The sequence below is a fragment of the Schistocerca nitens genome, chromosome 6, assembly GCF_023898315.1.
Source record: "Schistocerca nitens isolate TAMUIC-IGC-003100 chromosome 6, iqSchNite1.1, whole genome shotgun sequence".
Classification (NCBI taxonomy): domain Eukaryota; kingdom Metazoa; phylum Arthropoda; class Insecta; order Orthoptera; family Acrididae; genus Schistocerca; species Schistocerca nitens.
In genome coordinates, this window is record NC_064619.1 from 338,996,455 (window position 1) to 339,013,624 (window position 17,170).

Genomic DNA, 17,170 nt, shown 5'->3' on the forward strand with positions numbered 1-17,170 from the left:
ATGAACAGACAAGATTGTAGGACATGTTTAAAAGATCAGGGAATAACTTCCAAAGCACTTGAAGCATACGTATCAAGTATAAGCGAGTGTAGGGAAAGAAAGACAGGCGGCGACTTGCGAAGTGGTCCCCTTCTTCTAATGTTTTGGAGAGATTCAACGGTGTTACAAGGCCAAGGAGAAACACAGGCCGTGGTGCGTACGTCATAACAAGTATACTGCAGGTCTTATGAGAGTCAGCAGCTTTCTCTGGCGGAGAGAGAGTAACTATTTCAGACGAGTTTAATAATTCTTGATTGTGCGTTGAAATGTACGTGCTCTCGACAGCACACGACAAATTTAAGACCTTTAGTGGATACCTTTTCAATTATGTACCTGCAGGTGCCGAACGTTCGCAAAGCGTGGTGGACGAACCGACTGGCGTGACGTCACAGGTTCGTTGCAGAGCCCATAACTTCTGATGTCAGGGTGTGGGGAGCAATAGAGAATGGTTTCAGGTCACAGCTGATAGTGAATGAGGGAACTCTGACTACGGGACAGTTCGTTACGAACTTTACGGGTCTTGATGTATTACCTCGAACGCGACAGTACCTCGGTGCCATTTTTCAACAGGACACAATAGTCGTCCACAGATGGGACGTATCTCTATGAATTGTTTGGGTGATACTGAGGTAATCTCGTCGCCAGCAGATACTCAGGTCTATCCCGACAGAACATGTGTGTTACCTGCTCGGAAGTCAGCTCCGCCCCAGTGTTTTGGTACTGACTGAAACAAGTGTCAGCATCCAGGATATCAAGGGTGAGCCACAGCAGTTGTTGGCCGCCTTGTCTCAGGCCTTAAGTGTGGGCGTCCAGGCCAGAGGGCGTGAAACGTCATTCTGATAAGGGTGCGCATACTGCCAACTTCTTTGTAAATTTGATTCGATTTTGTAACCACTAAAATAACATCAAATACCGTCTCAAACCGTGAGGTTTCATTTCCTTCCCGCCTTCCCTTCTCGGTGGTCCACTTTTTTTTTGTCAGGCAGTGTATAAAAGTATTACAGACTTTCGAGTATGTGTGTTGTGCCGAAGATATTAATAATCATCCCTATGGGATGATATTCTGGAGCCGTCCGCTTACTTGATGCTTTAGCGTTAAAGATTGGTACAACAGAAAGTGTACATTATATATATATATATGGAAGGCTGTGCATTGATTTTGTTGTGGTGTCATGGAGATTACAATCATTTGCTTTGTGATGGTTACACACACCGTCATGAAAAAGAACGAAGCATCACGCAAATGTGGTGTATTCTGACATCGTAATGAAAATTACTTACATATCTTAAACACACACATAGGGAGGGGAAAATGAAACTGGTCCCAAAAGATACGAGAGGCATTCAATAAGTAATGCAACACGTTATTTATTGCCCAATTTCAGTTGAGAAAATGCGGGATTTGCTGTGGGGGATCGCGGAATATTCACGCTTCAGCTTCCATAGGTGGCGGCGCTACATATAGCCTATAAAATTGCGTCCGTAACGGAGGGGCGTTCCAAGCAGAAAACGCCATTGAGTTTCTATTGGCGCAAAACCAGAGCATCGGAGATGTCCGTAGGTGCTTGCTGAATGTCTATGGAGAACTGGAAGCGAACAAAAGCACGATGAGTCGTTGGCCGAGGCGGCTGTCGTCATCGCAACGAGGTCGCGCAAACACGATCGTTTGAATTTTTGTGGCGACGAATACGCTGAAGTCAAACGTTGCAGGAGTCGCAGTTATGTGCGGACGGCCAGCACGCGGGAGATCGCACTTTTTTTTGTAGTTCTTCCACGTGCTGGCCGTCCGCACATAACTGCCACTCCTGCAACGTTTGACTTCAGTGTATTCGTCGCAACATAAATTCAAACGAACTTCTGCTTCTCCATGAAAACGCAAGGTCTCACACAAGTCCGCGCACCCGAGACAATCTCACAAAACTTTATTGACTATTCTTGCTCATCCACCTTACGGCCCGAATCTGGCACCATTCGGGTTCCATCTGTTTGGCTGAATGCCCTCCGCGGGAAGCACTACATGGGGCCGTTACTGATGCAGCTAGATGTTGGCTGCGACGTCGACTTGTAGAGTGGTACAGTGCGGACATACAGGCCCTGCCAGTCAGATGACGTAACGCCATCGCATTGAATGAAGATTATGTTGAAAAATAGGGTTTTGTAGCGAAAAGAGTGGGTAATAATGTGGTGAACACTGAATAAAACCAACCTGCTTTCAGAAAAAATGCATTACTTATTGAACACCCCTCGTATTTCATGGAGTCTAGGATGGGCTACCCAACTTGCAGCACCTTCTTTGGGTGCGGATGGCGTCGCGCGGGACGCCTGTTTTAGGGCGGAGGAAGTATTTTCTGGGCGTGTTATTTAGGAATGATAAATAGAGGATATCAGTCATCGCCAGAAAGCATTAATGATTGATGTTAACTAACAGACGACTATAGATTGTGCACAGTATAACCAACATATTCGTATCTTTCTTCTTGCTCTTAATAGCTGAACAGTTTGACCAATTTTGAGTGATGATTTGCAAAATGTGTCCATACCCCACCATTGCAGAAGCTAATTAATTATAGGGACACCTGCTGGAACAGGAGCATGTGGCTGAGCGTGTCACGGCAGATCTGTAACGTCCACATTGCAGGGACCGGTCAATAGCGTCATCGTAGTGTGTGTCTGCCTACAATCACCGGCATTTCTGCCAGGCGCATATAACGTGTATAACTTTAGGAAAAAAACCAACAAGAATCCCGTCAAATGTGAGGCCAGTGCTCAGCAGTTCGTGGAAAAATTAACAAAGAAGTGATCAGACAGTACTGGAGGAAGTGATAAATTTAAACGATTATTACGAGTATTTTATATTTAAATAACAAACGTTATTTTCAGTACATTCACAATGACAATTCTCATACAGAAACTAGCTGTCTGAAAGGTATAAACATTACAGTCCGATGCTATCCTTTAAAGTATGGCTACAGTGTTAATGTACGGCTGTGAAAAACATTTCAGCTGTCTCTGAAGATTTTACAAATGCAGTGTCCGTAGCGAAGATACGCCAATGATGACGGGGTAGTTTTCTCGGGCTTCTCGGATGTACAGAAACAGTGAGGAGACCCTGCGAAAGGCGCCGGTCCTCAGCTGTCCCAGAACTCGCAGGAGGAGGGCGAGGAGTCGTAGTAGAACTTGGTCTTGCGCACGTAGGCCAGGCCGGACGGCATCTGCACCGTCTCCACGCGGTTCTCCGGCACGGCGGCGCGCGGCACGGTGCCGCACTGCGAGGGCCCGCTCGTCGTGTCCACCAGCAGGTCGTCCCCCATCTGGAACACAGCGCGTCACACCAGCTGGTACAGAGTGCGGCCACACACAGTGGATACAGAGGATAGTCATAAAACTTTAATTATCCCCTACAGGAAAATAAAGTTACATTAGGAGCAACATGCCTGCAGTCTTGGCATACACTGAATTCCCAAGCCCTTATCATGTCGCGTGGCAACGGCCTTGCGCATTTGATACACCGGTTCCCGTGAGATCACCGAAGCGTAGTCGGGCGTGGACGGCACTTGGATAGGTGACCATTCAGCCGCCATGCGCTGTTGCCATTTTTCGGAGTGAACTCAGCCTCGTGATGCCAATTGAGGAGCTACTCGACCGAAAGCTGTTTCACGGAGGAAGACTGCACTGTAGTTCCTTCTCTAGATTGTCGCACAGTTGACAAAACGGTAGATATTGAAATAGACGACAGAGGGATAGAGAAACAAAATCGCTCAAAAGAGGAAAGGCCGCTGGACCTGATGGGATACCAGTTCGATTTTACACAGAGTACGCGAAGGAACTTGCCCCCCTTCTTGCAGCGGTGTACCGTAGGTCTCTAGAAGAGCGTGGCGTTCCAAAGGATTGGAAAAGGACACAGGTCATCCCCGTTTTCAAGAAGGGACGTCGAACAGATGTGCAGAACTATAGACCTATATCTCTAACGTCGATCAGTTGTAGAATTTTGGAACACGTATTATGTTCGAGTATAATGACTTTTCTGGAAACTAGAAATCTACTCTGTAGGAATCAGCATGGGTTTCGAAAAAGACGGTCGTGTGAAACCCAGCTCGCGCTATTCGTCCACGAGACTCAGAGGGCCATAGACACGGGTTCACAGGTAGATGCCGTGTTTCTTGACTTCCGCAAGGCGTTCGATACAGTTCCTCACAGTCGTTTAATGAACAAAGTAAGAGCATATGGACTATCAGACCAATTGTGTGATTGGATTGAAGAGTTCCTAGATAACAGAACGCAGCATGTCATTCTCAATGGAGAGAAGTCTTCCGAAGTAAGAGCGATTTCAGGTGTGCCGCAGGGGAGTGTCATAGGACCGTTGCTATTCACAATGCACATAAATGACCTTGTGGATGACACCGGAAGTTCACTGAGGCTTTTTGCAGATGATGCTGTGGTGTATCGAGAGGTTGTAACAATGGAAAATTGTACTGAAATGCAGGAGGATCTGCAGCGAATTGACGCATGGTGCAGGGAATGACAATTGAATCTCAATGTAGACAAGTGTAATATGCTGCGAATACATAGAAAGATAGATCCCTTATCATTTAGCTACAAAATAGCAGGTCAGCAACTGGAAGCAGTTAATTCCATAAATTATCTGGGAGTAGGCATTAGGAGTGATTTAAAATGGAATTATCATATAAAGTTGATCGTCGGTAAAGCAGATGCCAGACAGATTCATCGGAAGAATACTAAGGAAATGCAATCCGAAAACAAAGGAAGTAGGTTACAGTACGCTTGTTCGCCCACTGCTTGAATACTGCTCAGCAGTGTGGGATCCGTACCATATAGGGTTGACAGAAGAGATAGAGAAGATCCAACGGAGAGCAGCGCGCTTCGTTACAGGATCATTTAGTAATCGCGAAAGCGTTACGGAGATGATAGATAAACTCCAGTGGAAGACTTTGCAGGAGAGACGCTCAGTAGCTCGGTACGGGCTTTTGTTAAAGTTTCGAGAACATACCTTCACCGAAGAGTCAAGCAGTATATCGCTCCCTCCTACGTATATCTCGCGAAGAGACCATGAGGATAAAATCAGAGAGATTAGAGCCCACACAGAAGCATACCGACAATCCTTCTTTCCACGAACAATACGAGACTGGAATAGAAGGGAGAACTGATAGAGGTACTCAAGGTACCCTGCGCCACACACCGTCAGGTGGCTTGCGGAGTATGGATGTAGATGTAGATGTAGAATAGTAGCGGCTCCGGTCACAGAAAATCACCATAACGATCGGGACAACAGTGTGCTGACCACACGCCCCTCCTATCCGCATCCTCAATGAGGGTGACACGGCGGTCGGATGGTCCCGATGGGCCACTTGTGGCCTGAAGACGGAGTGCTTTATCATGTCGTAGCCGAGAAGTGAGGCAATTGTTTCCGAAATGATGTCGCCATTTACAGGAGCGAATATGAATACTGGCCTAGTGATTTGAAGGGTTTGAGAGACAACGAAAAGAAACTGAAGAACAAAATAAAATGATGTTACTTCACGACTTCTACTGACACTGAGTATTCAAGTCTGTGTTAGACGAATCTCGTAGTTTCCTAATTTTCTGTTGGATGGTTATAATTAAAGAGCAGCTACTCACGGAAGTCCGGTGCGGGCTGTCCGGATGGCAGTGAAACTTCGTAGTTAATATAGAACCTGTTTACACTGGAAAAAAATTAGTTCTAGTTTTGGCGACCAGGTGAAAATCTGGCGTTGTACACTGTTTGTGTTACGGCACGACATCCACGCTGTCATTCGACACGCCAAAAAGGTTAATAATAAATTTATCATTATGCCGTTCTCGTTTGTTTGACCTTTTTTTGCCAAAGTCTTGTACTTAAACCATTACATATGGAAATACTTCTATAGCCCTATTAGCACTCGCAGCGCCAGATCTGCACTTGTTGACCAAAATTGAAACCAATCTTTTTCCAGCGGAAATCAGTTCCGCATTAACGCATTAGAATATCTCCCAATTTTCACTGCCATACGACAATTATAGCCCGCACTGGACCTCTCTATGTAGCTGCACTTTTAATTATAACCAGTCGGTACAAAAGGTCTGCATCAAAAGACGGGGAGTACTAGATACCCATTCGTAGGGTTCGTTTCTTACAATTAGGAGCGAAAATGCGGCAAGTTATCGATTCAAGTCAGTTGACTGAAACTACAGAGCAGCAGATGGTGAGATTATTTTATCGTTCACTAAGATTTTCACTTTCTGTTGTTCTTTAATATCTCCTGTGACATGCGCTAGGTTCGTCATTTGCGGTTATTTTTCAGTCTGTAATTTAATTTTGTGCAGAACAATTTGATCTACTATCCTTTTCTCGGTTTTGCTTTATTTTTACCTAACTTGGACTTGAACAGCCGATCTCCAGTATAACTTTAATGAGCCATTTCATTTTCAGACTTCTTTCTAACAGACATACAGAGTTCTTATGAACGTTATTTGTATCCGTTAAGTTAAGTGTATTCAGCGTTTTATCAGATGTTTCACATCATTTACTATGTGCAAACACAGTGTTGTTCTGCAAAATGCATCTTCACTATGGAAACGTTACACCAGTGTCACTGAGCGGTATGGTCATTTTTAGTAACTCTATGTGAAATACCAGCACCACAGTACCGTAGTATACCGCTAGAGGAACAAAAAAAAAAAAAATGGCGCATCCCAGATTCGAAGTGTACCATCGCGCGATAATTTGCTTCCCGCATTTGAAGGGTAACACCGCTGGAACAATCAGTGCAAAGTTCGTGCAAGTGTCCGGCAATAGTAAATCATCATATGAACGGTTGTGTATAAAAAATGTTCAGTTTTGCAATTTTCGGGGAAGGCATTGATCCTTGTAGGTGAGGCAGAGATCTGCCGTGGAGTGCATATTTCTTCGCTCTCGCCCAACAGAGTCGGTACTTCCAAGACATTAATGGGCTATGTCCATAGACTGTTGAATTTGGCGAACTGTCATTTGGAGATCCACATTTTCAGTACTTCTGGAGGCGATTCAAGTATGCATATACACAACAGTGTGTTGTATATTTGCATAAGGGGCGTCCAAATGGAAACGAGACATAGAGAAAGGAAGCAGTAAACTGTTTATTATTGCAAAATTAATCGCCTTATCTATTAATACATTTATCCCACAGTGAGACAAGACGGTCAGTGCCATCATGGATAAAAGCTTGCGGTTGCCAACGTAACGATGATAGTACCCAGGCGTGCACCTCTGCGTTCGAAACAAATCGAAAGCCGCATATGTCTTTCTTCAGGGCTCCAAAAATATGGAAATCGCGTGGGAAGAGATCGGGACAGAATGCAGTACGTGTAAGGGCTTCCTAGCGAAACTTCTACAGCATACCCTAAACAACCTTGGCAACGTGTGCGCTATTGAAATGATATGTATTCAGGATTCTTGCTGGGAAAGAGAATTGTAGCCCATTAAGGAATGGACTTACAATCTTTTAATGAACATATTAAAGGTTTAAAAAATATGTCTTAAATTTAAAGCCCTTAACCAGATTGAACATGAAGAATAAAGGAATCACTCTGAAAAGCTACTGAGCTGTTTATGCGGATACAGAGGCACCAAGAGAACGCATGTACAAAGACAGAGGACCCCAACAAACCTCATCCTTACCTAGGCCCTGTGGGCCATTTTTCTGTCTGGATCCAACAGTAGAGGAAGGCGTTAATGGGAATATGAGGTATCCGTTGTTGAAGGTATGTAAATCAGCAGCTCCAGTGTCGGAAATGAGAAAATGGTGCGGTTTCCTAAATTATTGGATACTCTATAAATTTAAGGTACTTTTTTAAAAAAAATTCTTGCAGTGAAAATGTTTAACGTAAGCATCATCCTGATTGTATCAAAGTGTCAGCAGTTCTGCAGTAAGTGAGAGGGCTCTGCGCCAAAGCAACCACTGGAAGGCAGATTACATCGTAATTATTTGCTATTGTTAATTACATAATAACAAAAATAATAAACAAAAGAAAGTGTAGGAGTTCATCAATCTCGAAAGTCAGAATGTGGACATGGCCCATTCCTTTACTCAAAAGTCTGTAAGACGTAGTATGTAGTGGCACCGATGCTTCCAATATTGTTATTTAAGTATGAATGATGAAGAATTAGAAAGCAGCCCATCGCTCTGAGAAGAACGCATCCATTATGATCAGTTAAATCTGACGATGAAGAACTAAAAGACAGCTCATCTCTTGCGAAGAACCGAGAAGTGGAGACACCAATATTAGAACACCGGCGAATCACAGACATGCGGTAGTGGAAAAAGTGCGTTTCAGTCATGGATCAGTTTTCAACATTTTGTACAACTTTTTGAACATGAAAAAATATCGCCAATACCTCTCTTCTAGGACTGTTCACTTCCATTTGTAAAGCCACCGAACGAAGACAACAGCAGAAATGCCATGATGTAGTGTTAACTGTAAATGCTCGTTAGGGGCACACTATCCAGGAGCATGCTACCGAAAGCTCGTGACGCATCGTAGCTGAGTGGTCAGCGCGACGGAATGTCATACCTAACGGCCCGGGTTCGATTCCCGGCTGGGTTGGAGATTTTCTCCGCTCAGGGACTGGGTGTTGTGTTGTCCTTGTCATCATCATTTCATCCTCATCCATACGCAAGTCGCCGAAGTGGCGTCAACTCGAATGACTTGCACCAGGCGAACGGTCTACCCGACGGGAGGCCCTAGCCGCACGGCATTTCCATTTCCACAGGAAGCTGTCCAAGTTAGTGTTCTTGTTCCGCGACAATATCCCAGTTTATTCTGCGCAAGACTCAGACACACTGATCCCTGGATTATTGAAGTATGGTACTCAGTGACTTCCTCCTCTTTCGTCGGATGAATAAACAATTGAGAAGTTGGCATTTTCAGAATGAGGAAGATTGATTTTCGAGGAGCATCATTTCCTAAACAACCAACATGCAGACTTCTATAACTAAGATCTGCACAAGGCCATCCATTTCTGGGAAAATACTGTCGCACTGAAGGTTGAATATGTACAGGATTTGCACCATTATGTCCCATGGCAGTGAGGTATTAATTAAAAGTTTATGGCGATTATTCGAATTTGGCGAAACATGACAGGTCATAAACAAAAGAGGAACAAGGAATTATGCTCCAATTGAGAACATTTATGAAACGCACAAACGTAGTTTGCATATCGGAGTATTACTGTACTTATAGCGAAGTGTAATGTCGTTAAAGATGGCGTCTGTGGTGTAACTAATCCTGCGATCCAGGCCTGATATCCATGGGAAGCGGACTGCCTACTGAGTAAGCCTCTGCCAATGATGTACTTTCGATTCTAAAATAGTAGGTGCTGACAAGTGCTAATAATGCCGAATCTTTAGTTTAATAATTCATGACTCCAAACTACTGATACGAATTTTTTCAGCAATTACATTCACTCAAGGAATAGAAATATCGGTAGAAGTTGACCTAGGAGAAGATCAGTTTGGGTTTCGGAGAAATGTAGGAACGCGCTGGGTAAAAGCTTTTGACAATGTTGAATGTAATGATCTCTTTGAAATTATGAACGTAGCAGGGATAAAATACATTGAATGAAAGGTTATCTAGAACATATCCAGATATCGGACTGCAATTATGAATCGTAGGATATGAAAGTGAAGCAGTAGTCCAGAAAGGAGTAAGAGAGAGTTGTAGCCTATCCTCGATGCTATTCAATCCGTGAATTCGGAATGGAGTAACGGAAACCAACCAGAGATCTATAAACGGAATCAAGGTTCAGGATAAAAAATTGAGGTCTGCCGACGATACTGCAATTCAGTCGGATACGGAAAAGACTTGACCAGTTGAACGAAATGGATACTGTCTCGAAAAGAGGTTACGAGATGATCATCAACGAAAGTAATGTAAGGGTAATCGACTGTAGTCGGATTACGTCTGACCATGCTGAAGGAATCAGATTAGGAAATAAGAGCCGGCCGCTGTGGTAGAGTGGTTCTAGGCGCTTCAGTCCGGAACCGCGCTGCTGCTGCGGTCGCAGGTTCGAATCCTGCATCGCATGGATGTGTGTGATGTCCTTAGGTTGGTTAGGTTTAAGTAGTTCTAAGTCTCGAGGACTGATGACCTCAGATGTTAAATCCCATAGTGCTTAGAGCCATTTTTGAAATAAGACGCTAAGGTAGTAGACGAGATACGCTATTTGGGTGGCAACAAAACTGAAGGCCCAACTAGAGAGGATACAGAAAACACTAGCAGTACCAAAAAAAGCAGTTCTGATAAAGAGAAGTTTCTGAACACTGGAGTGTAGCCTTGTACATAGGTGACTCGCGGGTGATAAACGAAACAGGAACTTTTAAAATGTGTTGCTGAAGATAGGATGTGTAGATCGGATAATTAAGGAGAAGGTACTAAATCGGAAGATAGGATGTGTAGATCGGATAATTAAGGAGAAGGTACTAAATTGAAATGGGGAGAAAATGAATATGTGCCACAGCTTGACTAAAAGAAGGGGTTGGTTGATTTCGAGGCATCAAAGAATCGTCAGTTTGGTACTGAGGAGAAGTGTGCGGAATATATACTGTAGAGGGAGACCAAGGCCTGACTACAGCAATAAGGTCAGAGGTCACACTTGACTTGCAGAATCACGCATGTGTACCAACATAATAAGAACAAGATTTTACTGGAAACATCGCCATTGTGGTCTATGCGAGAAGTAGTGATCATGCATCAGAAATGGTCGTATTTCACGACTAATTAAAGCGTGTCGTGACACATTAACACTTCTGCGAGTTGCCGTCGCATCGTTATGATTTATGGACGCTACTTACCGTCCAGTCAACTGGGGTGACGACGCGAAGTCTTTCCGTGAGCATCAGTGAATCGATTACCCTCAGTATCTCACTGTAACAGAAAACATATGTATGAATATGAGATAGCGTTTTGATTAAGGTTACAAGAATATTACAGCAGTTATAAAAAATTACTGCAACCAGTCACAATTTCATCGAATGATTGATTTTGATATCTGCAATGAGCACCGTTCATAAAGTATTACTTAGCATATCAACGATTGAGTGCGACAGTTCTACAAATCTGAAAAACAGAACCCCTTTGGGGGAAGTGGGGGCGGCAGCAATGTTTATGCCTGGAGGCTTTCAGACAGAATTTTCTTTAGTTCTTTTTACTCTTTCTTTTCTTTCATTAATGCAATCTATGTTATATAACATACGTAAATATGCACAAAATATTGTACATGTGTATTTTTTTTTCATATGACTTATGCAAAGAGGAATCAATGGTGTAAAAAGAAAGACAGCACGATTGGTCACAAGCTCGTTTGATCTACGAAAGAGCATCATGGAAATACTGAAAAATCTAAACTGGCAGCAATTAACCTGGGATAGACTCCTTACAAAAAATTAAAAACATCAGTACTAAGTAATGAGTCTAGAAATATACTACACCCCGCTAGGTATCTCTGCCGTAGGGACTGCGGACTGAAGACTATTTTATAACGCGCACAATGGCATTTAAGCAGTTATTTTTTTCGCGCTCCATCTGACGACCAGAACAGGAATAAATCGTTGTGTTGCTGTGCTCTTCAGTCCGAAGACTGGTTTGAGGCAGCTCTCTATGCAACTGTGCAAGCTTCTTCATCTCCTAGCAACTACTGCAACCTACGTCCTTTTTATCTGCTTACTATATTCATCTTCTGGCCTCCCTCTATGGTTATTACCCCACACATTTCGCTCCAGTGCTAAATTTCGTGGTCTCTTGATGTCTCAGAATGTGTCCTATTGACCGATCCTCTCTTCCATTCAGGTTGTGCCACAGACTTCGTGTCTCCGCAATTCTGTTAAGTACCACCTCATTAGTTACGTGATGTACCCATTTAACCTTCAGTATTCTTTCGAAGCTCCACGTTTCAAAAGATTCTATTCTCTTCCTGTCAAAACAGTTTGTCATCCACATCTTACTTCCATACATGGCTACACTACAAACAAATACCTTCAGGTTCAAATGGCTCTGAGCACTATGGGACTTAACTGCTGTGGTCATCAGTCCCCTAGAACTTAGAACTACTTAAACCTAACTAACCTAAGGACATCACACACATCCATGCCCGAGGCAGGATTCGAACCTGCGAGCGTAGCGGTCACGCGGCTCCAGACTGTAGCGCCCAGAACCGCACGGCCACTCCGGCCGGCATACCTCCAGGAAAGACTTCCTAGCACTTAAGTCTATATTTGATTTTAATAAATTTCTCTTCTTCAGAAATGCTTTTTCTGCCATTATCAGTTGACACTTTGTATCCATCATCAGTTATTTTGACGCCAAAATAGCGAAACTCATATACTGCTTAAAGTGTCTCGTTTCGTTGAAACGTCCCCTTTGAACAATTATACAAGACTGTCCTTAAACTGACACACAATATTTTTTAGCGCAACGCAATCTGACTTTCAAAAATCCCTACAAAAGAATGGCCCTGACTAACATTAACCTATACGTTTTACAAATCACTTACCTCACAAAAATCTTCGTTACTCGAACTACTGCAATACAGCGAGCGCTACTGCTGTCAGCTAAATAAAAGATTCAAACTACGGAAGGCACTAACTACTAATAGGCATAGTTAGCAAATGAAAGATTTTAATAGAGAACAAACAATGTATTTACCTTAATAGTCATAATATATATAGCAGTTCATGACATCCAGTCTTACAAATTTCAAAACTCCGCCATCTCTCTCCCCACATCCACCACTGCTGGGGGTTCACCTCCAACTGCGCAACGCTACGCGCTGTTCACATCCAGCTGCCGCTGCCCAACACTACAATGGCAGACAACAATGCAAACTAGCCACAGACTGCACACAGCACAGCCAGTGATTTTCATACAGAGCGCTACGTAACGTTACCAATAAGAAAACCTAAGTAGCCTACTTACATAGCCCCCATGCTCCCAACAAAAAATTTTACAAATTGTTTTGGGCACTGGCCAATACAGATTTGAAAATTTTTTTCATAATTGCAGTAAGAAAGATATCAAATGCACACACTTATTAATACAATGTTGGTCAAAAGCTAAAATTTTCTCACAGTCCATAAATACAGTCCTGATCGTTCATCACAGTAAAATAGCAGTGTTTTTCTCAGTGTCTGAGCAGTAAAAGAAAATGCACACGGAAGTAGTGGATTTCCATGCTGTCTTGAAGAAGTAGTGTTGTCCTTCCAACGGAAAGACAGAGCTAACTCATGAAGAATATTGGTAGTTAGGTCATCACAGAGGAGACCCACTGTAGTCCTGGTAGAGATTACGGTATTGGTGGGCCACCAGAGGTGCAGACCCACTGCAGTCCTTGAAGAAATAATGGTATTGGTAGGCCATCAAAGATGCAGAACCACTGCAGTCCTTGTAGAAATAATGGTATTGGTGGGTCATCAAAGGTGCAGACCCACTGCAGTTCTTGTAGAAATTGGTGGGCCATCAAAGATGCAGACCCACTGTAGTCCTGGTAGAGACGGCCAGCAGCCATCTGTTGCGACTGTGCAGTTGCACAATCACCATCGAAGAGTCTTGTGGACAATATAGCAAGTCTATAAACCACCACTTGTACACTCACAAAGTTTTTTTTTTAATTGTCCTTAGAACCAGCAATGCTGTTATCCAGACCCTTGCTGAATTATTAACACACGTGCAAACACTAACAGTCCCTACTTCTCACATATTGTCCATATACTATGACCAACAGAAACGTGTGCAGTGAAATGGAACTTACAAGTTACTTAATTTGATGAACTGGTGTCAATTACAATTTTATAACATAAGAATACAATAACAACGGTACAAAATACATCATTAAAGAACATAACAATACAGATAACATTTGTGGTAATGCAGGCTTTACAGAAGAATCTAAATAACATATACATCAGTGTTACAGGAATTATGACATAAGTAAATACATAAAAGATCAGAATAACTTTTGAAACATCAACTTCACACATGAGCATTAAAACAGAACAGAATAAATAATGTCTAAACATCTTTACAAAGAAAATAACATATTATCAGAAAAATTCTATAACATAACTCTTATTAGCTAAACACATTAAGACAGGAAAAACACAAATTCACATAGTGTAATAACACAAAAATACAGGACAGGGTTTGTTTTCAGTGTGACATTTGGTACTGCATTCCACCCCAAAACTTAATTCCATATATCTTTCCTCTTATTTCAACATTTGTTTCCACCAAAAAAAAATTCTATCCAAGCTTGCTTTCTGTATTCTGTTCACATCCTCTTTCAAAAATAGTTTTTCTCCACTGTACACTACTTTTTTGGCCAAACCATTTTCTTATAGCTTCTCAATGCATTTCTTCCAATTCATCATAACTCATTCTCTTATATAGTCTACCCCCTCTTAAGCTAACTTAAAGCTACTGAGCTCAGATGCTAAACTAAGGGATGAGGCAATACACCAGCACAAAACAATTAACATAAACAGCAATGACAAATAAAATGGAAATTTGCAAAGCAAGCTACAGTAAATCTAAATTACCAAGCAATGCAACATTACAACTAGTATGAGCCAATGTGCAGCAACAAGAAAAATAAATCAGTAGTAAAACTAGCTTAACAGAGTAATACAAAGTGAAATTTTATAGCACTATGCCTGGCAAACAGCAGCAGCAAATGCAATATATTATATCTAAACATGACATAGCTAAAGCAGAAAAAATATTACACTAAAGACCACAATGCAGACAAGGGAAATGTATATTCACATCTTAATGTCTATGTAATTAAAGTGGTGCACCACAACTTATTCTACGAGAAATATTACCAAGTAGTTGAAAAGAAAATTATGTATGCAAATCCTGTGAAGGGAAATGAATATTTGTGCTCTTTTTTCGAAGAAAGTAAATCATATTCTTTACTGGGTCTGTAGACAGAAAATAGTGATATTAGTACATCTATTATAACCAATGCTGCAGTGCAGCTAGAAACTAGATATTAAACAAAATAGGCAAAGCAAGGCGTGAAACGTCATTCACTAGCCATATGGCATTTCATAATGCAGTAAACAATCTTTCAACTAGCAAGACAATCGATGTGAAATGTTTCTCATCATTTCGTTTCAGTAAATATCATAAATTAAGAACTCTACAGTGTAATCATGTTTTCAAGTTTGAGAGTGTCATATTTGCGATACTTTCTACAAAGGAATATCAATAGTGAGGATAATGGCCTCCTTTTTTCTCCACCTGTGCCTCTGAAAGGCACACACTAATGGCTTTTTTCCAGGCAGGTGGTACAGCTGGGTGCTTACAGTGCATTACCTTCCTTAACGAAATATTTACAACAACAGTTTGCGCTACAGTGACAGTTTGATACGAATAAAATTTCACAGGTCCAAATATTTGCGTTACAAATCTGTAGAAACAAAATCTTATAAATATGACAGTGTCCAAAAAATTTTCGCCAGCGTTGTGATACATTCACGCATTTACACACATTTCATAACTCTTAAAGTACGATTCTTGGTTTCCAACATCCTTTTTCACAAGTCAGAGTCCCTAACCACTACCCATTATTCCTTACCTTATTACACATATACATATTCGTCGACACTTCTTCAATATTTCATCATAATAAATACATATCATAATAAACATTCCTCGACAGCATAATACACATCGTCGTCGTAATATTAACATCATAAAAACTCAGCCAAATCTCAAAAACGTCGTAGCTTTCTGCAATAACGTCAAAACCTAAAAAATATTCTCTGCTCATTTCAATAGTGTCATCTACCTCAAACGTACTTTACAATCATGCTCCCTTACCAAATACATCATTAAAAGCTCTCATAGTATCACAATGGTTCCGAAAAAATATGAACAGTTCACAAAGTACAGACAAAATACAATTTCATAAGTGTGAAGTTATCCAACTGTGTAATTACGTAAATATCTGTCACTGCCATAGTAAAAAAAAAGTTTGTTTCTCTGTTAAATAATCAGATAGCTGTGTAACTCTGTGTTAGAGGAATATGGTACCGATGTGTAAAGTTGTATAAGCAAATACCATATTAGCTAGGGCTCCTTGTGCTTGCCAAACACATGGTACAAAAAGTAAGCGTGTACCCCCCTGAGGATATAATTATACCCTGAGGTGTTACAGATTACAGCAATGGAATGAAATGTATCACGGAAAACTTTCTTTGCAATTCAAAAATCTTGAAAAATAAATGGTTTAAGTACAAAATTAATCACTCAAATGCGTGTCCTGTAGCACTAAATGTGCGTCTTGCTGTAAGATAATTCTGTGTAACTGTCGTAGTTATCGTACTCTGTAAGCAAAGTTCTGCTCAAGTCAATGTACTTACCTCATCATAAACTAAAGTGAAATGTTTTGCGTATAGATATCGTAGTTATTACGTACCTTACTGTGATCAAGAAAGTACTATAATGTAACGTATTGTTGAGCTACGAAAAAGGCTGTCTCATTGTAGCTATACCACAAAAGTTACTACTAAAACATGTTTTACTTTCCAGAATAATACAGAAAACTGTGCAGATATAAAACAGAAACACCGCAAAAGCAACATTGTAAATTGTCACTCATTAGTAGCGTCGTGGTAAAATCGTGTAGCTGTCACATAAACTAACCACTGTGTCATCTGGTATCTCACAGAAAGTACTTTAAATCCAGAATGTATTTTCAAGTAAACCGAAATGTTGCATTAAAATCTCATTAGCAGTACCCGTATATGTTCTAAGTATGTAAGCCTTACAGTCGTTATGTAATCGTGCAACTAACAAGCAAGAATGTACACACACAATAACACTGTGACGTCTGTTCACTATAACAATGCATTTGTAATTTCTGTTTAAATAAATTCTCTTGGTTCTTGATTGGATATTTAACTTCAAAACATTGTTGCATGTTAACAGTTTCTCAGTGTGACAAAGCGTACTAGTAGCGTGAATTGAAAAGTTTTATGGCAAAGACAAAGTTAAAAAGCAGATTATCTTTCAATAAACGGTTTTACATTTGAAATGTGGTACAATCTTTTACTCTTCAAAGTACTCAGAGTTTCAG

The 17,170-nt window shown here is 41.4% G+C and overlaps 1 protein-coding gene across 1 annotated transcript in view; it reads right to left on the reverse strand.

The window, feature by feature from the left end:
- Positions 1-2,875: 2,875 nt before the first annotated feature.
- LOC126262476 (peroxiredoxin-6-like) overlaps positions 2,876-17,170 on the reverse strand; it is a 137,954-nt gene continuing 123,659 nt past the window's right edge. The window contains exons 4-5 of the mRNA XM_049959140.1: positions 10,887-10,959; positions 2,876-3,350 (exon numbers count right to left, since the gene is read on the reverse strand). Of these exons, the coding sequence (XP_049815097.1) occupies positions 3,168-3,350; positions 10,887-10,959 (256 nt within the window). The 3' untranslated portion in view covers positions 2,876-3,167. The remainder of the gene's footprint in view (positions 3,351-10,886; positions 10,960-17,170) is intronic.